The 25130-nt window shown below is 42.3% G+C and overlaps 1 protein-coding gene and 1 pseudogene across 1 annotated transcript in view; one reads left to right on the forward strand and one right to left on the reverse strand.

The window, feature by feature from the left end:
- The window catches only part of LOC126184256 (uncharacterized), a 72275-nt gene extending 65987 nt beyond the window's left edge, over nucleotides 1-6288 (forward strand). The window contains exon 4 of the mRNA XM_049926624.1: nucleotides 5815-6288. Coding sequence (XP_049782581.1) covers nucleotides 5815-6192 — 378 coding nt within the window. The 3' untranslated portion in view covers nucleotides 6193-6288. The remainder of the gene's footprint in view (nucleotides 1-5814) is intronic.
- A 1469-nt stretch (nucleotides 6289-7757) lies between these two features.
- The window catches only part of LOC126184258 (high mobility group nucleosome-binding domain-containing protein 5-like), a 45534-nt pseudogene continuing 28161 nt past the window's right edge, over nucleotides 7758-25130 (reverse strand).

The following is a 25130-nucleotide window of genomic DNA, read 5'->3' on the forward strand; positions in this document are numbered from 1 at the left end:
CTGCACTGTCTTCTTGACATTTGACAAAGTTCAACTCCCATTGAAAATCAAAGCAGGCTACGAGATAATTTCCGTTCGCCCTTATGTCCCAAACCCTACGCGTTGCTATTGGTGTCAGCGGTTCAATCACACCAGCCAGTCCTGTTCCAATCCGGCCAAATGTGTTACGTGTGGCAAGGATGCCCATGAGGGTGCTTGTCCACCTCCATCCCTTCATTGCATCAACTGTATGGCTGACCACGCTGCTTCCTCTCGAGATTTCCCCGTTTTTAAAGACAAAAAGCTCATTCAGGAAATCAGAGTAAAGGAAAAGGTGTCGACCTTTGCTGCTCGAAAATTATTCGCCAGTCGAAAGCTCACTGTGCCTCACAGGTAAATACAGCACTGTCCTTGCCTCTTCTTGGCCAACAAAGGAGGTGGCCACGATGACTTCTGATATCACGTTTAGTGCGACGGTAATCAGATTGGCCAGCCCGAAGATCACCCGCTCTACCTCCCCACTTTTTCCTGCTCACTCTATGGCTCACCCTTCATCGGGTTCTGATAAATCTTGAGCCCAAAAGTCAGACACTCGGACTTCCAAAAAAGAGCCTACTCGTGAAGATTTTTTATATACTCCAACTTCACAACCATCAGTTCTTCCTTCATCTAAACATCCTGTTTCCAAGAAGGCTAATAAGAAACCCAGTTCCTCTCCTCCTCTGCCACAGCGTGCCTCGGATCTTCTGCCTTTGGCTGAATGCCGTTCCACGCTGTTGGTCTCAAGCTCTGAGCAGTCGTTGAGTAGACGGCAACCTTGGTCACATTCTTCCATTTTCTGTCCACCCTATGTCCATTATCCATTGGAATATCCGCAGCATTCGAGCCAATTGGGATGAATTGTCGATCCTATTATGAGCCTACTTGCCGGTCATCTTCTGTCTTTAGGAAACAAAGCTGCGTCCCCACGACCACTTTGTTTTCCCCCATTTTCAGTCGGTCGATTTGATCTCCCCTCTGTTGAAGGCACTCCAGCACATTGAGGACTCACGATTCTTCTCCATTATCACCCAATCCCCTTAAACACTTCCTTCCAAGCTGTCGCCATCCGTCTTTCCCTTTCCGGATACACGTTCTCTATTTGTACTGTATACATTCCATCGTCCACACCAATGGCACGAGCTGATCTCCTTCATCTTCTTGGCCAGCTTCCACCCCCCTATTTGCTGGTTGGAGACTTCAATGCCCACCACCCGCTTTGGGGATCTACACATCCTTGTCCATGTGGCTCACTATTGATAGACATCTTCCACCAAGCGGATGTTGTTTGCCTCAACACTGGCGACCCTACATTTGTCTGCCACGACAAATTTCTCTCATTTGAACCTTTCGGTCGGTGCTGTTCCTCTACCTCGGCACTTCGAATGGTTCGCCCTTGCTGATACCCACACGAGTGACCAATTTCCATGTGTCCTTAGACTACAGCCTCAACTGCCATGTATGCACCCGCGATGCTGGAAGTTTGCCCAAGCCGATTGGACACTTTTTTTGTCTCTAGCGAAATTCGATGGCCGTCACTTTCCTAGCGTCGACGATGAGGTCACTCATATTACAGATTTTATTCTTACAGCTACGGAACGTTCAATACTTCACACCTCTGACTTGCCCCGGTGCCCCCCAGTTTCGTGGTGGAACGAGGCATGCCGTGTCACAATATGTGAGCGGCGACATGCTCTTCGCATTTTCAGACACTCCTACTTTGGCCAACTGTATCCGCTATAAGCAGTTAAGTTGGGAATGCCGTCACGTAATCTGCGATAGCAAGAAGGCGAGCTGAGACTTCTTTACTAGTTAATATAATACCTTAACTCCCTCCTCGGAAGTTTGGAGTCGGATTCGACGGTTATCTGGCATACCAAGTTTCTCCCCGGTCTCTGGGCTCACTGTCGCGCATGATACATTAGTAGACCCCCGTCACCATTTCTAACTCATAGGGTCAGCACTTTGCTGAGATTTCAAGCTCTTCAAATTATCTGTCAGCGTTTCTCCTGAAGAAACGTGCAGCGGAAGTGCAACCTCTTGCTTTCTTCTCTCAAAATCGCGACAGCTACAATACTGTTTCCTCCATGCGGGAACTCCAACATGCACTCTTCTTCTCGCTCCTCCGCCCCAGGACCGGATGGTATCCACATACAAATGTTGCTGCATTTACCATACCTCCTTCGCGTTTATAATCGAATTTGGACCGACAGTACTTTTCCCAGACGGTGGCGGGAAGCTATTGTCGTTCTTGTTCAGATTCCTGGAATGGACTAACATCTCCCGGTTAGCTATCGCCCCATTTCTCTCACGAGTAGTGTATGTAAGGTTTTGGAGCATGTCGTGAATTGCTGTTTAGCTTGGTGGCTGGAGTCCTGCTGTCTTTTAACACCTGCTCAATGCGGATTCCGAAAGCATCGTTCTGCAGTTGACGACCTTGTTGCCCTCTCCACTCATATCATGAACAATTTTCTCTGGAAACGCCAAACAGTAGCAATATTTTTTGATCTGGAGAGAGCATATGATACCTGTTGCAGGACAGGCATCCTCCACACACTGTTCTGGTGGGGCTTTTGAGGTTGGCTGCCCCTTTTTCTTCGCGAATTTATGGCAGAGCGCACATTTAGGGTGCGTGTGAACACTACTCTCTCCCGTACTTTCTCCCAAGAAAACGGGGTACCCCAGGGCTCTGTGCTAAGTGTTGTACTGTTTGCCATTGCCATAAATCCCATTATGGATTGTCTTCTTCCTGATGTCTCGGGCTCCCTCTTTGTGGACGATTTTGTGGTCTACTACAGCTCTCAACGGACCAGCCTTCTTGAACGCCGTCTTCAAGGATGTCTAGATTGCCTCCACTCTTGGAGCATCGAAACAGGTTTCTGCTTTCCTCCCAGTAAGACCGTTTGTGTTAATTTTTGGCGTCACATGGAGTTTCTTCCACCTTCCTTACATCTAGGACCTGTCAACCTTCCGTTTTCGGACATCGCTAAATTCTTGGGTCTTACGTTTGACAGAATACTATGCTGGTCCTCCCACATTTCGTATCTTTCGGCTCGCTGTCTGTGATCCCTCAACACCCTCAGTGTCCTGAATGGTACCTCCTGGGGAGCGGACCGAATGGTCCTCCTCCGCCTCTATTGCGCCTTAGTGCACTCGAAATTGGACTATGGAAGCATAGTTTACTCCTCCGAAAGGCCATCTATTTTTCGGCGTCTCGCCTCTATCCACCACTGTGGATTACGTTTAGCGTCTGGAGCTTTTTACACCAGCCCTGTGAAAACCCTTTATGCTGAGACTGCTGAACCTCCACTGTCCAATCGGCGAGCTGTCCTGAGTCGTTATGCCAGCCATTTGTCTTCCATGCCTGCTAATGTGGCCCATGACATTTTTTCTACGCCTCCTTGGATTTAGGGTATGCAGGCTGCCCTTCCTCCCTACTACAACCAGGAGTCTGCTTCCATCAACTGCTCCATTCTCTTTCCTTCTGCTTTCCTAAAACTTTCTTGACAATTTGGGGTACAGCACCACCTTGGCTCCGTCCTCGGACCTGCCTGCTCTGTAACCTTTGTCAGTTTCCAAAGGATGGTACCCCTTCACTTGTTTATCATCGGGCATTTGCTGCCCTATGTGCGGAAGCTACATTTATTTACACTGATGGCTCAAAAACATAGTTCGGTGTAGGGTGTGCCTATATTGTTGGCGACACCCCAAATCGATTTCAGCTTCCCAATCAGTGTTCGGTTTATACTGCAGAGCTTTACGCTGTTCTCCAGGCTGTCAAATACATCCGTCGCCATCAGCGGATACAGTACGTTATCTGCTCAGATTCTCTCACCTCTTTCCTCAGTCTCCAAGCTCTTTACCCTGTCCACCCTCTGGTCCACCGGATTCAGGACTGTCTACACTTGCTCCACTTGGGGCATCTCTGTGGCATTCCTCTGGATCCCAGGACACATCGGTATCTGTGGAAATGAGGTGGCTGATATAGCGGCCAAGGCTGCAGTCTCTCTTCTTCGGCTAGCTATTCGCATGATTCCCTTCGCTGATCTACGGTGTGTTTTATGTAGTCGTGTTGCTCTTTTATGGCACACACATTGGTCAACACTTCCTAATAATAAATTGTGGGACGTGAAAGCTCTTCCCTGTGCTTGGACCTCTTCCTCCCAAACACGTTGTCGGGAGGAGGTAATTTTAACTAGACTCCGGATAGGGCACTGTCTTTTTAGCCATTGACATCTTTTAAGTGGCGATCCTCCCCGACATTGTCCCCACTGCTCTCAGCTGTGGACGGTAAGACACCTTTTACTGGAGTGCCCCTGTTTTACTCTGTTACGTGCCTGTCTACAGCTGTCACCTGATATATCTTCGATTTTAGCAGATGACACGCGCTCAGCCGATCGCGTTCTTGAGTTTATTAGTGCCAGTGAGATGTCAGTCATTTGAAGCTCTTTTTGGGGACAACCAACCCCATTCTATAGTGATTTTTTAAGCTTTCCTTCTGTTTTTAGTTTCTACAATTTTTTGAGTTTCGTTCCCATTGCTGCTTATTTCCAATTTCGTTTTTTACCTTTTCCTAAGTCACAGACTGGGCACTAATGACTGTAAGAGTTTTGCACCCTAAAACCATAAAAAAAAAATTTGAAAGGAAGAGAATTGCTCACTATAAATTTAGAAGCACTGAAGGAAAACCACGAGAAACTAGTGTAGAAGTGTTACTACACAGTAGAATTGAGCAAGAGATAGCAAGTGCTTAATCCTATTAATTTTTTATAGTTCGTTACTTTTAAGAAAAATTATTTCTTGCTATTAATTACATATCTAGTACAGTATATTATATTAACAATATTAAAACAAATATTGTAAGTAGAGTTTTGTGTTTTGAGAAGTCCCCTACACATAGTGTCAATGACTTGAAAATCTGTGTTAAGAGACAAGTTTCGATTCCATCCTATTCTACAGTCACAGTTTGTATAACTTATGGGGACAGAGTAACAGTAACTTTGTCAGTATCATTCACACAAGAAATCTGCTGTAGCTACGTCTGATAATGTGGTACTTCATGTGTTCATTTATATAGATTTCACTGCAATGAGATTGACAGAATCTAATATATTAGATGAATATTTGGAAAAAGGTACTTTTTTGTATATTGGAATAAGAACATATACAAATAAAAATTAGAAAGCAAATTAAACAAATGTTCTCGCATGTCAGTTTTGTGGAAACCTTCTCCATAAAGTGTTGGGTTGTAATAGATTGTTCACATACTTTATCAGCATAGCCAACAGATGAGTGTTTTAAAATACTTTCCAGTATGGTTTTGCTGTCCACTACAGGAAATATAGTAACAGGTAACACAAAACAAAAATAGTATAAAACTGGTAGAGTTAATAAAGAAATTAGTACATTTTCTGTGATTTGTAGTAAATAAGTGCCCTGTTTATATTGGTCTGGACAGTTATCAGGCACTATGTAACAACAATTAAGTTACTTGAATAAAAACTGAAAACTGTGCACTCAGCATTGTAATTCCAAACAATAAAACTTCAGCTGTTATACATGTAAATTTATCTAGGCAGCTACAAAATTGTGCCATAAATTTCATAGAAACAATTTCTCACAGTGTAGTCTTCACATTGGTTTGTCTGTAAACTCCAAACTGCAATTGGCATAAAATTAAACTGAGATACTTCCTTTATGAGCTTGAGTATTGAAGAGAGTGACATTATCTGACTTGCTCCCCTTTATACCTGAAAATATGTCATTTAAAGTGTGTAACAAACTGCTTTTTTCCAGGATAAAACAAGGCAGCTTCATGCAGTTAACAATTCAGCACCAAATTCGACACCAAATTCGACACCAAAATCAACACCAAAATCTACAAGGAAACCACCTGCATCGAGACTAGTACCATCATCTGTTCCAAGGCCACAACAGAAAAGGATGCTACAAGCACCACAGACACTGCCTCGAGATAGAAAAATAATGATAAAGACTCAGTCAACAGTTAAGAAATTCTTTTCTGGTTCAAAACTGAAAACTGCTCAGACAGACCCATCAGGTATTGCTTCTAAGGCAACACCAGTTGTTGCAAGGCGCAGAATAACTCCTCAAACACCAGCACAAAATATGGATACAAAATTCAAAGTGGATAAAAAGAAACTCACAAAATGAGTAATTTATTGCACATGCATTTTACAAGCTCTCTGAACTGTAGTCTTAGATTTATTTGTATGATGCAAGATGTCTACTGAACATTAATAAATTTTATAGGTGGTAATATTAAGTACTGTAATATACTACCACTTTTGCATATTGTCAGAAAGTGCTTTTTTATTGATCATTACCAAACAACAATTTTATCATACTGTCCAAAATTTTACTAATGCAAAGTACCCTGCAGAGCAGTTAGTGCATGTGCACAACAGTGTCTGTAAAACCCACTCCCTAACAACTCAGGGGTGATCCCCTTACAAAATATTAAAAACATTCTATCCTGAATGTTCATACAAACTAAATGTTTTTAATATTGTAAGGGCTCATCCACAAGTCATCAGTAAGCATATTTTAATATTTGAGCCATGTGCTCACTCCTGTTTTTATATTTGTGAGCAGGCTGCCATAAGTATCTGGGGATATGTATGTAGAGCTAACCTCTGTTTCACAGTGTAGTATTTAAAGACAAAATTTTTAACTGAGTACATGGACATGTGTGTGTGGTTATGTGCAAATAAGCAGGTGTTCCTAGGATTTGTATGAATATATTTTTTGAGTTAAAAGTATTTGTAAAATTAAATTTGAATGTAATTTAGGTTCAGTTAATTTTTCTTCAGAGACTGTCAAACTAAACTTGAAAACATTTTACTGATTGAGTTTAAATGGTGCCCTCTGTTGAACTACATTGGAATAAAACTTTATTTTTCAAGAAAAATCTTTTAATCTGAAAAGTAACTTTATCCTGACAGTAAATTTAAACAGTCATTGAAGATAAATGATTAAAAGGATTTTGCTTGCAGGATATGATGAGTATGTTGTGTCTTGTTGGGCGATTGGGACATCTAAAGAAAGTAGGGCCGCTGATTAATTTTCATTCATTCACATATTGTTTTGTTCAGAAGCATACAGAATATTTTTATAACCATTAACATGAGGCAATGATTCACTTATTAGTGTCAGTTAAGTACATCTATTATTATAAGTAAAAATGGTTGAACAGCTTTTTCATTAATTAATGCAGACAATAAATTAGTAATACAAATTGAGTTAAATAACTGCAATTACTTCATGAATAAAATATGCTTGAATGATGGATTTGTATGACCTAGGAATGATTAGCAATCCATTGTTTCTTCCAGTGGTTTTAGTATGTGTTGGAGAAAAAAACAGTACCTAAATTAAGCATTACTAAAATAATGGTCCAGTTATTTTTGTAAAATAAGTCTACATTGTCTAGTGTAAGGAGGGTGTTATGTGGCACCTGTGTGATTGAACGCAGCTCTGAAATGAGTATCCAGTGGCACAAACTTGTAATGTTAGTTATGTAACAATACAAATTTAGGATTTGTAAATTATAATATAGTAGTCAGGAATACAATCTGTAAATTGGGCAAGATATGTAAAGATAGAGGTTAATGTATTAGTTCAAGGTAAATGCAGACTGAGGAAGAGAAAAATAGGGACAGCATTGTGCGACATGCTGTGCAGTAGCATGGAGCTGACACACTTGCACTGCAAGAGATTTAGACAGCTGGTGAAAACTTGCTAGCCAATGCTGCAAGCACAATGAATATCACTCTTACAATAAGCAGCACCCGAAATATGGAAAAGAAAATAAGAAATGTAATAAAAATCCATAGAGGAATATGAACTTAAATTGTGAATGATTTGCTAAAAATTATAACGTAAAGGAGTAAACAAAATTTAATAAGTAACAAAATTTGATGGGTCAACTAAGTACCAAAATAATGACCACAGTACAAAAATGGACCATGGGAAGTTGTTACAAAACATTCCCAAAGGAATCAATTGAGTAGCAAGATATTCCAAAAGTAGGCAGTTAAGCAAATAATTGTCTTGTAGACAGGAAAGTAAAAGCTCTTAAAATCAGTTAACAATTACTGACTGGGTTATGGATACTAATACTTTAAATGTGCAAAATCAAAGTGATTATGTAAACTGCAGATTATATGGTGAAATATGGAAAAATTCTGAATAGTCAGCTCAATAATTACAGCAAAAGTGATGTATTCTGTCAAAACAGAGCAAAGGAAAATGAAGTTGACGTCCCAAATTTGAGACTCTCTGTGAAACCATAACAGAATTAAGTCAAGTGAACATTTTCAAGTATGCTTCCAATAAATAAACTATTGTAAATGAAAGTATACTTACGACAGAAAACTCAGGACAGACAAAGTTGTTATAGATAGTTCAGTAGTGAAATTTACTATGAAAAATTTGAACAACCTAAGACTAAGAGGCTTGCATCAAATGTATTATATGAAAAACTGAGTGAAAACAGATCTGATTATATGACAAAGATAAAGGCCATAATAGACTGCCAAGGGAGTTTGGGAAATTTGTCCACAATGTCTGCCAACAGTCAAGGTAGTTCATTAGGTCAACACTGAAGAAAATAGCCTGTGATTGCTATCCCACCATCTTCAAAGTTGCCGAGTTGATCAGCTGGGCATTTAGGATACTAGCTAGTAGCTTGTAGCGGCTGAGGCAATCTGCACAAAGGATTGACAGGCTAATGTCAGCCACACTGAAAGTCCATGAGAATGTGCGACATAGACAAAGGTTCAAATTTCTATTGTATGCCATATATATTTTGATGGTAGAATTATTCTCCACCATAAGACAATATCATGGCAGTCCTGTGGCCTCTCAGCATAGCTAGAGGGAATACTGAGAGGTCAAAAACCGTGTCGACAAGGTATTTGACACTTCCAGCTGTAATGGATCTGGGAGATGTTATTTTCTACCGGATTTGTCGATACCAAATTGTAAAAGTTTTCTTATATTTTTGTCAGAATTTTTTATTGTAATTTGCCTTCTTATATGCTAATTTAATTATTTTTGAGAGTGACAGCATATTGATTACTATTAGTAAATGTGACGAAGAATATCAAAGAGACTGATTATAAGTGGAAGCTTGTGTGTTGTGTAAAATGTCTTTGACACTGGAGTCGTCTTTGACTGTAGTCAGTCGGCAGTGAACTAGTGGTGTGTGTTGACAGTAGAACAGTGTGCAGGTCGCCGTCATAATAATTTGGAAGTGAACAGAAAAAAATGAATTATGTTACTACTTTTTTATATAAACTTCAAGAAGAAACCACATTTGAAGAAATGGTATTTGAAGCACCAAATATGAGGCAAACGCATTGAACCAGGTCATTTCTGCAGCAGACGAAACTGCATTGTGGAATCATACTTCCACTAGACAAATGAAGCCAAGACAAATATCGCCTTGTAAACATTTCACGGAAAAGGTACTGTCACGAAATATGCCAAATTCAAGTAAATAAAAATAGTGAGCATATTTTACAGCCCATTCTGCCACAGGGTATGAAATGGCACAGCAACTGGGTGCATGTAGGCCCGGTTGTAGCTGGAATTCGGGTGTGTGCAGTGCTCCTGGCACTTTGCTGCATTGTTGCCAAAGCAGACATAATACCAGCAACAACCACTCAGCTGCTGATCTGACATTGGCAAGTTACCACTAAGATGGCTGGCGTTGGGTTGCCAGTTGTGACAGCCAAGTCACTTGTAGCTGGATCGGCTGCTGCTACAGTACCTGTTCCCCTCTCTGAGAGTGCACCAACCAGTTGAGCTGTGAGCTCCGTGTGGGTGGCCAGATTGTGGACTAGGTGGTGCAGATTGGCATCAGAGGTGGGTTGCGCAGTAGACTGTGTCACCATGGAGTGAAAGTTGCCGAGCTGAGGACTTTGTAGGCTGCCATGGATGCAGTATTGGGCACTGTTGGTTTTTTCGCAGCAGTTTTTGCACGCAGCAGTTGAAACATACATACATACATACATACATACATACATACATATGAAAGATAACGCTAAAAATGCTCATGAGCAAAGCACACAATCACAAGGAAATGAATGTTTGTACAAAACTCAGTGGTTTGTCCACTCAAGATTGTCGCACATACACAGATGAATTTGTCACCATTTGCTGGCCTCAGATCAAATGGCCACCAGTGAAGCAAGAACATGTGGGTACACTGCTTAAATGTCAGGTGTGCAGTGCCACACCCACACTCTATGCTCAGGAAGAGGCTAAGTTTCTACTGTGGTGAAGGGCATTGACAAAAATACATCTTCATCATAATACATTTATTCTACACAAAGGAGTAAGTGAACAAATGAAGCTTGCAGTGTCTATCAACTGATACTCCTGGTAATGGTGTCCACACAATAGTTCCATTCACACTTTGTCCTGGAGAGTATATATTACTTAGTGACAAGTATGTCGACCAATCACATGACTCCAGAAGAAAAATAGATGCGTGTCAGGAATAAAGCAAACTACCTTCATGATCACTAGGTGCCATGTGCTTAATGGTTTCAACCAAATGAGAGTGGAAATGAACAGAAAACACCAAACTCACTTCTGTATGTGTGATTGGGAGCTTGCATTGGACATGAGCTATGGGATCCACAGCTTGCCAGATCAGACACTGGGATACACATCTGCACACTACCATAGCCCAGCTCACACTGTTTTGTGTCCTTTGCTCCTGTGTGCCCTACATCATTGCCATAATTGTAGCTTGACAGCAATGTTGCTGGTCTTCTCGATGTACTCAGACATATCTGGTAAGGATCCTATACAGCACCACAATACTATCAGAGGACGGACAAGCACAGTGTACAGTCTTTAGTAGGCCTGTTGCATCTGAGTGAGTGTTTCACCAATAAGTCTTTGGTTTATCTCCCCCACAACACTGTTATTCCATTTTCTATTGTACATAATTGTAATTTCCAAATATTTTATTGAACTGACAGCCTATAAATTGGTGTGATTTCATGTAACTACAATTTGACAGGTGTGTCTCTCATACTTGTGTGGATGACCTCGCTTTCCTTTATTCAGACAATTGCCACTTTTTGTACCATAGAGATATTGTGATGGTCATTTTGCACTTGTTTAGATTTTGAGCGTTTAATAGACAGCAGACAGCATCTTGAAACAGTTTAAGAGCGCTGTTCAGACTGTCTCCTAAATCTTACATAGTTTAGGTGTAGCAGAGGGCCTGTAAACACTTCCTTGCATACACCAGGTATCCCTCTCACTCCATTCTCCATCACTAAGGATATACTGTGACCTGGCCAGCTAGAAATTGTGAATCCTGTTGCACAACTGAAGCAATACTCCACAGGCACAAAAGCCTTCTGGAAATCTAGAAAGGCATCAATAGCACCCATTACTTTGTGAGAAATACTTGTTTCACAAGAAGAAAGTTTCAAAAGCTGCACTGACTGTATGTCCATAGACCACGACCTTTGAGGAAATTCATGATGTTGGGACAGTGTCTACATTCCAAAATCCTACTGCGAAACAGTCTGTGTCATTGGTCTGAAATTCATCCAATTACTCCTACTTACTTCCTTGACTGTTGTTGTGACCTGTGCAACTTTCCATTCTTTTAGTTCAGATCTTTCAAGTGATCAGTTTGTGATGTTAAGTATGGCCCTATTGTATCAACATAACCTGAATGGAATCAAATTGGTATACTATGGGGAGTGGAAGACATGCCTTTATTAAGTTAAATTGCTTCACTACAGCAGGGGAACCTCAAGTTACATTGGCAGCTCTTCTTGATTTAAATTTTTATTTCACCTTTGGTGAAGGAATTTTGGAGAAATGCTTAAGAATTCCACTTCAGTGGTGCTATCATTGGTAATATTACCTTTGGTATCACAGTGAAAGTATTAATTGTCTCTTCTGCTGATGTACTTTACATGGAGGATGTCAAGTTCATTCCATCAAACTCATGTGTGACATCATTACGATGTGTTGTAAGTGTATCGAAAATGACAGGAGCCATGTATTGACTTTTATGATTGTTTGAGAAGCTAAAATGCAGTAGCCATTCTTGCAGACAAAAAGAGCAAGTCATTATATCTTTAATCCATGGCAATTTTGGAAGTAATTGATTTTCTTTCTATGAAAAGAAACTACTGACTTTACAAAAAGGACTAACAATGGCCTACATAAATGTTGAGATACCCATGGGCAATGCTATCTCATGGTGGCTCAGTCAAGTGGTGATGTGAGAGTAGAAGTGCCATGTTAAAACCTTAAGGAAACAAATTTTTTTATGTAAAAGTTCCCAAGTTGCACCATCATTATGGAGTTCACGTTAAACTTGCCAAGACAAACTGCAGAAACTTGACTATGAAATGCATATGGTCACTAGCATATTTGTAAGTGTCCCACATCAAAAAACACAATGTTGCAGAATATGTTATTTGCCATAACTAGAAATAAAATAAGTTTGATATTAATACAATGGCCTTGTAAACACATTTCATGAAAATGTGTACTCATTTGTTGACGACCCTTGCATGGTTACATCCATCCTTGGTTTTCTTCGTGAAAAAGATTTGCCCTCTCAGGTGAGTCCTTGAATTTTCCTCTGTAACAGGAGTCCCTCAGTTAGTGTAGGCATTGGTTATGGAGGCTCTGACCTTGCCTTCTCACCAGCCAGGTTCTCCCCACCTTTTCCCTACAATCGTCTGATCTGTCATGCTGTTTTGTTACCCCATTTCTTGCCTTCTTCCCCTGGTGTTGTCCCATTGTGTTGTGATCATGGTATGGTGTGGGGATTGGGACAGGTTAGTGGTGGTGCTTATGACCCAAAGTGCAGTGTTTCTGGGGCATCCCTGCTTTCCCCACATCCTCCAAACCTTCTTCCTGCAGCCCTAACATTCCTTTCCCTCTTTGTTTGAATATTGCTCCTTCCCTTCCCCATCATTGGATTGTGTGGACTGTGCTGTTTTTGTCATTCCTCCCTTGGTTTCTGCCACCTTAGACCATGGGACCAATGACCTCACTGTTTGGTCCCCTCTACCTAACCCCCCCCCCCCCCCTCACCTACCTTTTTCAGCTTTGCATCCAGAGATACACAGTACAACTGATAACTTACTGAGAATATTGCTGCCACCTCTGATGTGCTCCCTAACACTTGTGTTATGCTGCTGCACTAAAATTTTCGAACCCTGTTACATACCAGATTTAGTGTCTTAACCCAACTGTTCTACAATGGTGGAAAGCCAAGCCATTTGCCTAAATCCTTATTCCAATTATACCTTATGATATGCTCTAAGAGACATTTTTCATTCAGAACTTTTCTCCAACTCCTCTGTACAGGAACTCCTTGCAATTTCTTCACGATTGCTATCCTCTAAGATGTAAATTATGGGATCTGACCACTATACTTTGGACACTAAATATCTCCATTGACCAGTTTGGAAGATAATACTTCAGAAAAGAGTTTTTTATTTTAAAATACACACAAAATCTCCTGCATTGAATTTATGTCTATGTGAATCCACCATCTTAATACAGTTGTATACTGTATATTAGAGGTACCTTGCCACAAACATTAACAAATCTCATTTTAATTGCACAATATTCAGTTCAATTTTGCACCCCTCTAATCTGGAGAATGTCTAGCCATTTGTGTGAAGCATGAAGATATAATTGCATCCATAAATGGTTTTTTATGGTTCTTTTCAGATTTTATAAAACACTATCTTGGAGGTGGGAGAATGTCTAGTAGTGTTTTATTCTGTATCGTTCCATTACCGGCTTGAGATACTTACTGTAAAATTCTCCATGATGGTCAGTTTGAAAGTTGTCAGGACACTGACTTGTCCCTGTCTGCAGCAACTTACTTCCCTGACTTTGCTTTCACAGGCAGGGCCAAGGTGAATTTGGAATACCTATCTAAGGCCATTCAAATATATTTGAAACCTTTATTAGCTTGAGAAGATGGTTTCATATCTATGAGATTGGCCTTCTGTAAATAATGCAAACTTGCATAATAACATGCCTGCGTGGGAATGTTTGGCACACTGGCTTGTGGAGCTCAAGTAATCTCCACAATTACTTGGTGATAAGTCTTTCTCAAAGCTACGAGATGATTGCAGTTATTTCAGTCATGTGAGCTGTATTCCCTGCAGCAGCTGATGCTGTGAGTAGTAATAGTTGTTCTGTGATCTCGTTTGTGTCACCTTAGTATACATACTTCAGAGGTAGTGTGTTCAGTCTTCTATGCTAAACATCAATGCTTTCACCTGCAGTATGAGCACCAGTTAATGCAGGTCGAATAATTTTCCTGGATTTCCTACTGTTTGAGCCTTGTATTTGTCCATTTTTGGTATTCTCTCTCTCTCTCTCTCTTTCTCTCTCTAAGATTAAATAAACCTGGTGTTCTTTCCAATTCCTTATTCCCAACCTGTGTTGTTTGCTTGGTTAAGAAATTGGTCCTCGTCTTCCTCCTCCTCCTCCTCCTCCTCCTCGTCTTTGTCTTCCTCCTCCTCGTCTTCGTCTTCCTCCTCCTCGTCGCCGTCTTCCTCCTCCTCCTCGTCGCCGTCTTCCTCCTCCTCCTCGTCGCCGTCTTCCTCCTCCTCCTCGTCGCCGTCTTCCTCCTCCTCCTCGTCGCCGTCTTCCTCCTCCTCCTCGTCGCCGTCTTCCTCCTCCTCCTCGTCGCCGTCTTCCTCCTCCTCCTCGTCGCCATCTTCCTCCTCCTCCTCGTCGCCGTCTTCCTCCTCCTCCTCGTCGCCGTCTTCCTCCTCCTCCTCGTCGCCGTCTTCCTCCTCCTCCTCGTCGCCGTCTTCCTCCTCCTCCTCGTCGCCGTCTTCCTCCTCCTCCTCGTCGCCGTCTTCCTCCTCCTCCTCCTCGCCGTCTTCCTCCTCCTCCTCGTCGCCGTCTTCCTCCTCCTCCTCGTCGCCGTCTTCCTCCTCCTCCTCGTCGCCGTCTTCCTCCTCCTCCTCCTCCTCGTCGTCGTCGTCGTCGTCGTCGTCGTCGTCATTACAGATTTCCTGGTTTTAACAATCATTTATGGCGAATAGCCTTTTGAGTCTTGATAACTGTACATTTTGAGACACTGTTATACACTGAACTGGTTTTGAGATGGCTTATGACTTACAGGTATATTATCTGAGGCTACGGGTGGTGATAACACACTCTCCATATTTACTGCCTTAATAAAATTAAATATTAGTGCTTACCCTGTACTGACTACTTCAATTTTCTCATCAACATAGAGTTCATGTTGCCAGATTCTGTCATTTAACATCTCACATTTTGTAGCTACTGTGTTAAGTCTATCCAGTTCTGTTAATTTTCTGTTGATTGCCTCAATTCTTTATCAATGATTAAATATGTTTGCCTGTGCTTAACATCCTCAGAATGAGTGCATGATATGCATGCAAATTTGTCCATAGTTTACAGTATACTGATAGTCACACCTTGTAACACTACCTTTTGATCAGTAACTCCTGGAAGTTACATCTATATTGACTCACATTTAATGTTATCATTCTATCTACAACTAGAAAACCATACTGTGTGAAATTCCAGCACTCCCTATCCAGGCTAACAAATTCATAGAATGTCATGTCGGTTCCTACATACACTTCGTAAATATGCTTTAAATTCATATTGTACTGTTTTAAAGCATTAAGTTTTGCTTTACCCTTACAGACTGCTTTGCAGTCGTACAATATGTATAGCTCAATAGCTACAGACTTTCATATGATGGCACAAACAAAAATATTTGCATATCAGATTCTTGTTTTTGCACTATGTTGCCATCAAATATGAAACACTGTTCAGCTTTACTTTCTCATGTGGTGGATTATTGTCGTTTCTGTTGAATGCCTGATACATTGCTGTCAATGCTGTGAAATATCTCCTAAGTGGATCCCCTTACAATATGTTAAGAGACAGAACAAGATTACTCCTCCCACTGTCAGATGGTCCAACAGTCAAGGCACACATATTATTGGGAAGTAGCAAACCATTCTTTCTCCTCCTAGTTTCTGGTATCATTGCAAGACCATTGTTACTGCAAGACACTTGCGATGAGGATGCTTCACCCATTTGGTCATGGTGTTGACTTTGTGCTTACATTAGCATACAGGGAACTTTCATATAAAAAATAGCACGCATACTTTTTTCTGTTTATTTATAAACTCTTCATATGGCACGGTATATGAAGATACTTAAAATCATAGTTCTATGCCTACATTAGGCAAAATTAGTTCACACATTCCTAATTGCACCAATGAACAATGTGAATCAGAAAGCTGACAACGGTTCCTTCTGATTGGTCAAAAGTTTACGTTTCCCCACCCCCCTCACCCCCACATTACATCCCCCCCCCTCGTTGGCCCCACCCCCACCTTACGTTCCCCCCCCCCCCCCCCCGTTGGCCCCACTTCACGTTCCCCCCCACCCCCACATTGCGTTTCCCCCCACCCCCCATCATCTCCATCTTGCATCCCCCCCCCCCTCGGCCGACATGCACGCTTCCCTCCTCGGCAGCCCTTCACGCCACCGCCCCCCACGTTTCCCCTTTGGCCCTTACTGTTCTTATTTATGTCAGCCTGGATATCCTCCTGACTTCTCTTCATCTTACTGCTTTTGTTTGTTTTGCTCCTCCTTTTTGGTCCCTCTTTTTTTTGGTCCCCCACACGCATTTGATTCATCCCTAAATCTGAAATCTGTTGTGTGAGCCAGATGAAGAACTCCCTCCCTAGTGCCTTTGGCATGGGATACTCCTATACCTACTTCTTTTCCATCTCCTACTTCTTTTCCATCTCCTACTTCTTTTCCATCTCCTACTTCTTTTCCATCTCCTACTTCTTTTCCTACTCCTACTCCTTTTCCTCTACTCCTACTCCTTTTCCTCTACTCCTACTCCTTTTCCTCTACTCCTACTCCTTTTCCTCTACTCCTACTCCTTTTCCTCTACTCCTACTCCTTTTCCTCTACTCCTACTCCTTTCCCTCTACTCCTACTCCTTTTCCTTTACTCCTACTCCTTTTCCTTTACTCCTACTCCTTTCCCTCTACTCCTACTCCTTTCCCTCTACTCCTACTCCTTTCCCTCTACTCCTACTCCTTTCCCTCTACTCCTACTCCTTTCCCTTTTTCCCTTTTTCCCCGCCATAGCACTCTCACCTTCTTGTTAAGTCGCCAGCTCGGGAGCCAGTCTGTGAGGTGGAGCTATTATGTACATATCTGGCTGATCCCTGACACCACAGGGGTTGGATTACAATGCTGGTACCTGTGCTGTGAATGCCTCACACAGGCCGAGGAGTGGGTGCCCATCTTTCCAGGTCATCAATGGTATTGTAACCTCTGTTGGGGCCTCTGGTTACCCCGGGATTGTATGTCAACAACTCTTGCATCTGGTGCAGCTCCCACTCGGTAGTATCTGCTTTCAGACAGTCGTTCTTCCCACAAACCGTATGCGACTGGAACAGAAAAGGGAGGTAATGACAGTGGTACGTAAAGTGCCCTCCGCCACACACCGTTGCGTGGCTTGTGGAGTATAAATGTAGATGTAGATGTAGATGTAGATGTATCTACTGAATGCCAGTTCCGAGGCACCATCCATTGAGTCTCTGCATGGGCCCTTTCCCATGGCTTCCAGTGTTCTATGTCCAAAACGTGGGTTATGCATTTTTGCCATTGACCCACAGCACACCTAATACAGAACTTCTAGGCAACCAGCACCTACATGTTGTAGTACAGTCCTGTTCCTTGGGCCTTCTTACTGATAAAAAGCTGGTGTGGCTGCACCATATTCACCACCTGAAGACTACTTGCATGTAGAAGCTTAATGCTCTCTGCCTCCTGGACCACACATCTTGGGATGCAGACCATGCTACTCTTCTCCATATTTGCTGTGTTCTAGTGTTGTCCAGACTAGATGAGGGTTGTCAGGTTTATGGCTCAGCAGCTGCTTCCACTCTGAAACTACTTTACCCTGTTCATCATAACGGTGTGCATATTGCTGTCAGTGCCTTTCGCATTATTCCTGTTGAGTCTCCTCACAGAAGGGAGGGTTCCTCCACTACAAATATGACTGAGCCAACTACCAGTTTATTATGCAATTGCCATTAGACGATTCCCTGACAGTCTCGTGTACCCTGTCCTCTTTTCACTGCGAATGAGAGATGTCTCCTGCTCATACTCACCCATAAGTGGGATTGCTGGTTTGAATGTCTCACTTCCCTCTGTCGGGATCTGCATCTCCACTCACTGGAATGTGCCCTCGTGTATTTCCTCCCAGACCCCTTCCCCCCCCCCCCCCCCCCCCCTTTGGTTGGTGCCTAGACCACAGTTTAAGACCGACCTGTTCCAGGGTCCTGAGCTCTGTCGGCTCTGTAGTTTTCTGGCATCTTGTACGAGCCATCCTTCATCCTTGCAGAGTTTCAGGGTGCCATCATTTTCTACACTGATTATTCTAAGATGATAGATAAGGCAGGATATGCTTTTATGACGCCTACTGTCGTGGAAACCATTTACAGCTGGGATTGTGTAGTGTTCACAGCAGAGCTGCTAGCCATTAACAGGGCCCTCCATTTTGTTAGTCTCAACTCCCTCCAGAGTGTTTCAATATGTACTGGCTTGATGAGCAGCCTGCAGGCTATAGACCGATGCTACTCTCGTCACCCTTTTGTATCTGCTACCCGTGACCTTCTTTTTGCCCTCAGCAGTGCCACCTGCTCAGTTGTCTTTATCTGGGTCCCAAGTCATGTCAGCATCCCAGAGAATGAACTGGCAGACAGTTTGGTTAGAGGGACAGATATTAAGCCCCATACGCTTTCATGATTCCAGGTGCAGATATGCGATTACACGTCACATCTCGCTTTGCCCGAAAGTGAAATGACATTTGGTGTGCTACTTGTCTCAGTAATAAACTCCTCACAGTAAAAGACTACTGCAGTTTGGCACTCTTTCTTCTGCTCCTCTCAGGAGGGGAGGGGAGGGGAGGGGAGGGGAGGGGAGGGGAGGGGAGGGGAGGGGAGGGGAGGGGAGGGGAGGGGAGGGGAGGGGAGGGGAAACGTGAAATTACATTCAACATAACAAGCACAGTTGCATCAGCTGTAATCTGACACCTGCTGACAACTGAAAAAAGTACTGACATCTACAAGTTTCTTGCCACAACACTCACTGCCCCCCCTCCTCTCTCATCTGTTTTGTACCAATGAGGTCAACGTGTTGTTATACATGTAAGGAAGATCTGAATCCAGTCATAAATGTGGTCTAGTAGTCAATAAGCTCATCTTTTGTTCATGAATGAACAGTGTGTAACTGAGACCTTCCTGAAGTCAAGAAAGTCAGGAGGAGGAAGATTAGAGTTCAATGTAACATCATCAATGTGTTAGAGGTGGAGCACAAACTTGGATTATGGAAGGATGGGGAATGATATCAGTCATGCTCTTTTCAAAGAAGCCTTCCAGGCATTTGCCTTGAGCAATTTAGGGAAATTATAGATGACCTACATGTGGATGGTCAGATAGGATTTGAGTCGTTTTCCTCTAGAGTGTGAGACCAGTGAGCTAATCACTGAGCCACCTTCTTCAGTAAGGAAACATACTATAAATTTGGGACCCATTATATATGGCACTCTGTATCTCTATGGATGAATAGAGCAAGCAAAGTTTAACAAGATCAAAGTTGATTTATATAGATACTTTTCATTCTACAAATACATTGTGCTTGAGTATGGAACATATTGCATCAATCTAAAACAGATGGACATTAGATATTTTTATTTATATTTATCGGCATCTGCCTGAAGACCCTTTTTGTAAACAGAATGGTCTGTATTGGGTGGAATCTCTTCATTGTTAAAGCGATTAGATGCCATATGGAGATGGGAATTTCTTCCATGCAATCTCACAGTTATCTCTTTCGATCCAGGGTGCAGAAACTGACAAACAGCTGCAAGACACATCCTGGGGCCTCCAGCTACCTTCCACCAGCACACTTTGCTCACCTGGCTGGAGTTTACTTCTATACACCTATTTTACCCTCACTTTACCCTTTATCTGATTCTACACCTCAAATAACATTGGTAAAGATTGAGTTGGCTGTGTACTTGCATGGATTGTGGACCAGCCTGATTCATGGCCTGTTCAGCACTTAAATACTTTCATATCAGTTTTGATTTTGTGATAATCCTTTTATTTTTATAGCTTGAGCATTCTGCCATGTAGAAAGAAGACAACGTTTGATTATTGTAAAAAGTTTTCACATAAAGCCACTCATTTCATGATTTCAGGCTCCTACTAGAATACAGTAACAGTTGTCATCTTCACTATTAGACAATGTCCTTACAAATATCGAAACTGGTGTACTGAAGCTCTAGATCAGGGCCAGCCAAATGCTGCACAGTGTGCAGATGTGCGGAAGTGCTGCACATGTGCACACGTGTGCGACAGTGACATCTGTTGTTAGACACGTGTCATAAATGAACGGCGGCGGCTCCACTTCCCTCTTTATGTGGTACAAGCAAGAGCGCAACATACCCAGTCTTGTTTACCCCTGGTGAACGTAACCTTAACAGAAGTACTGAGAAATGGCAGGCACTGAGAAAAAGCAAAGGACGGGAGATCTATGTTCTCAGTTGTTCAAAAATGACTGGGAACTGCAATTCTTTTTTGTAGCCATTGGCGAAAACTCAGTGTTTGCTGTGCTGCTGAATAATAGGCAGCCAGTGTAAGTTTTCAATTGAAAGACACTACAATACATATCACAAAGACAAGTGTAGTGTACTCAACAGTGAAGAACGGCAAGCAAAATTAAATGTCCTTAAGAAAATTGATAAGACACATCAACTCAATTTTACTGTACATCAAAGTAACTGATACTTATTGAACTCGTAGTTTTTTGTGTTACCTTTATGTCTATTTTACTGTATGCTGTAAAATGTACAGTTTTCATTTTTCCAGAATGACAACCATGCTAAATCTTAACTGAAAGTTTTAAAATTGCATTAAGAATTGCATAATCTGGGATACACTTTTCTGAAGGGGAGTTTATAAAAGGGTGTCTGATTGATGCTGCAGAACTTGTGTGTCCCACGAACATTAGCAGGTTGCAAGAAATCAGTCTATCCAAACAGTGACAAGACATATCAGTGCTATGGCTGGCTCTGTACACAGGCAGCTAATAAATAAGGCTAAAGACTTTGTTGCTTTCTCTGTTGCGCTTGATGAAGCAACAGATCTTACAGATACAGCCCAGGTTGTGATATACATACGAGGTGTCGATAATGCACTTTGTGCAAATGTGGTGCTACAGAAGAATGCTGAAGATAAGGTGGGTAGATCACATAACTAATGAGGAGGTATTGAATAGGATTGGGGAGAAGAGAAGTTTGTGGCACAACTTGACTAGAAGAAGGGATCGGTTGGTAGGACATGTTTTGAGGCATCAAGGGATCACAAATTTAGCATTGGAGGGCAGTGTGGAGGGTAAAAATCGTAGAGGGAGACCAAGAGATGAATGCACTAAGCAGATTCAGAAGGATGTAGGTTGCAGTCGATACTGGGAGATGAAGAAGCTTGCACAGGATAGAGTAGCATGGAGAGCTGCATCAAACCAGTCTCAGGACTGAAGACCACAACAACAACAACAACAACAACAACAAGGGTTTGTCTCCTGTCACTCGCCTATTTGCTCGACTGTTTTCATCGTCAGTTGAAGATGCTCCGAATGATCTACAGATGGAACTGATCAACCTACAGTGTAATACAAGACTGAAGGAAAAGTTCTTTGCAGTGCGAAGTACAAAAGAATTCTACGAAAATTTTTCACAACAAGAATTTCCATGCCTGTACTGAGAAGCTGCGAGAGTTATGTCCATGTTTGGGTCGACATATGTTTGTGAAACATTTTTCTCAGTGATGAAAACGAATAAATTAAGGTTTCGATCAAGCGTAAGTGATGGAAAATTTTCGCAACTGCTTGCGTTTGTCAATGAGCCGTGCTTTTGTGCCCGCTATTAACTATATCATTTCTCATGACCAGTGATAAGTGTTTGGATTTATTCCTTTCATAATTAAAAATTATTGTTTACTAACTGTAAAATGTAGACTGGCAATGGCAAGGAAAGCGTTTCTGAAGAAGAGAAGTTTGTTAACATCGAGTATAGATTTAAGTGTCAGGAAGTCATTTCTGAAAATATTTGTATGGAGTGTAGCCATGTATAGAAGTGAAACATGGACGGTAAATAGTTTGGACAAGAAGAGAATAGAGGCTTTTGAAATGTGGTGCTACAGAAGAACGCTGAAGATTAGATGGGTAGATCACATAACTAATGAGGAAGTATTGAATAGGATTGGGGAGAAGAGAAGTTTGTGGCACAACTTGACTAGAAGAAGGGATCGGTTGGTAGGACATGTTTTGAGGCATCAAGGGATCACAAATTTAGCATTGGAGGGCAGTGTGGAGGGTAAAAATCGTAGAGGGAGACCAAGAGATGAATGCACTAAGCAGATTCAGAAGGATGTAGGTTGCAGTCGATACTGGGAGATGAAGAAGCTTGCACAGGATAGAGTAGCATGGAGAGCTGCATCAAACCAGTCTCAGGACTGAAGACCACAACAACAACAACAGCAACAACTGTGCATTATTGCCTCATTTTGCTCCATGTTACATTATTATCAGGAAAATTGGTCATTAAACAGATTGTTCCAATGTATACTTACTTTCAGGTTTTTTTAATGTGTGAAGGGCTACACTCAGCTGAACTCGATAAAACATAACATTCATCTAATTGTCAGTTATTATGCAGATTTCAAACGGAACTGATGAAAGACATAGCAATAATGGTATTGAAATAACAGGTGATCATTCTGTTCAGAGGTCAGTGAGACAGAAATTATGTGGGTGTAACTGAGGGCACCGTGAATTAGTTATAGGAAACCTTGCATTAGTTTAATGTTATTTGAAATCGTGAATAAGGTTCGTTGGTAGTCGCTAAGAGCTCTCTTTCTTAAATACTAGATCATTAACATTACGCGTATTTACGTGCCATCAGTCAAGCTGCCTTAATCTACTGACAAAACCATCTGTATGAATTTCTGGTGGTGCAATTAGTTTCTCGCACCATCTTTACATCTTCGGCCTGTTGCTTTTCTGTTTGTTGAAACTACGAAATCCCTGGGCTCATGCTTTATAGGAAAATATCTTCGTCCTCCCATGTCTCACCTGGCAGCACGCTGTACAGTCACTCAGTGTCCTACGTGTCCTCAATGGTACTTGCTGGGGTGCAGATTGAAACATGCTCCTCCATTTGTACTGGTTCCTTGTCCGTTCGAAACTAGGCTATGGGTGCTATGTTTATGCATCTGCACATCCATCCCTCTAATGCAGTCTCAACACAATCAACCATTGTGGTATCTGTTTGGCCACTGGTGCCTTTTACACTAGCCCAGTTGAGTCAGTATGCTGAAGCAGCTGAACTACCACTGTGACATTCTCCTCAGCAGGTATGCTTGCCGTTTGTCTGCCATGCATGGCCACCCATCCTAAGCTGACTCATTTGATGACTCCTTTGATCACCAGTATGGGGCACGACGCTCTTCTGTTAACTCCTGGAGTCCACTTTTGGCACTTGCTACAGTGGCTTAGCTTCACACTAACTGCAACTTTCCCAGTGGGAGTGAACCCTTCCCCACCTTGGCTGTGTGAAGGACCCGTGTTAACCTTGGCCTTCATTCATTTCCTAAGGACACGATTACAGCCCCACTCTACCGCTTTGTTTCATGGCCTTTGCATGGAACTTCCCGATAGTACATTTGTAAACATTGATGGCTCTCAGACTGACTGTGATGTTGGGTGTGCCTTTGTCTTTGACACCCAGATCTTTTGATATCGGCTCCCAGCACACTGCTCAGTTTTAACAACTGAGCTCTTTGCTGTTTATCAGGCCACAGACTTTTCAATTGCGTCCTCTGCTTGGACTCTCCCAGCACCCTTCAAAGTCTATGTGCGCTGTACACCACACATCTCTTAGTGCAAAAGGTCCACGAAAACTGTCACTTGCTCACTTGTGGTGGAGCCACTCTGTTTATGTGGGTTTCTGGTCATGTCGGTCTGCCAGGAAACAAGGCTGCTTATGCTGCTGCAAAACCTGTAGTCCTCGTACCTCCGCCCCCTAGTTCCTATATTCCCTCCAATGATCTCTGTGTTGCCGTCTGTCAGGAAATGCTGTTCCTTTGGCATTGCCATTGCTTATCCCTTCATGGAAATAAGCTCAGGATTATTAAGCCCCTCCCACTGGCTTGGACGACCTCCTCTCAGCCCTCCCATCGGGAGTAGTTCATTAACTAGGTTGTGTATTGGGCATTGCCTGTCTAGCCATCATCACTTGCAAAGTCGCGCTACCCCACTACTTTGTACACATTGGGCCCAAGTTTTAACTGTCCACCGCTTCCTGATGGAATACATATTTTTAACTGTTTACATTCCTGCTTGGGTTTGCCGTCTGAGTTACTGACCATTTTAGCATATGACGCATGGGCAGTTGACAGTGTTTTACTTTTTATCTGTCAAAGCAATATGATGGCCATTTAATTTTTAGATCTGGATCTCCATTTCTGTATGGTGTCTTTCATAGTGCTTTCTCCATGTCCCTGTTTTTAGCTATCTTCTCTTATGCCAATTGGGGTATAGTTGTTTTATAACTCCTCTGTCTTCGGGTTCTATATTTTTAAATTTGGTGCATTTGACCCCAGTAGTTTTTGCACCCTAAAACAAAACAAAAAACACACATGAACAAACCTTGCTATGTCACCAGCGCATGTAGCCAGTCCATGTGGTGGGGCTGTTATGTACCTACCTGGCTGAGCTCTCTGACCACTTGGGGATCACACTACTGATGCCTGAGCTGTTCCCTCCCCATGTATTGTCTTCCTGGAACACCAGAACTCCCGGCAACACCTGTGCCAGGTGGTCATTGCAGTTGCTGGGTGGCACCCGTGAGTAGAGCCCCTGATCAGAGAGGGTCATATCTGGGTGGAAGCTTTGCAAATGAAGCATATCAAGCTGCAAAAATCTGGCCAT

This window comes from Schistocerca cancellata, chromosome 4, assembly GCF_023864275.1.
Source record: "Schistocerca cancellata isolate TAMUIC-IGC-003103 chromosome 4, iqSchCanc2.1, whole genome shotgun sequence".
In the NCBI taxonomy this organism is placed as follows: Eukaryota; Metazoa; Arthropoda; class Insecta; order Orthoptera; family Acrididae; genus Schistocerca; species Schistocerca cancellata.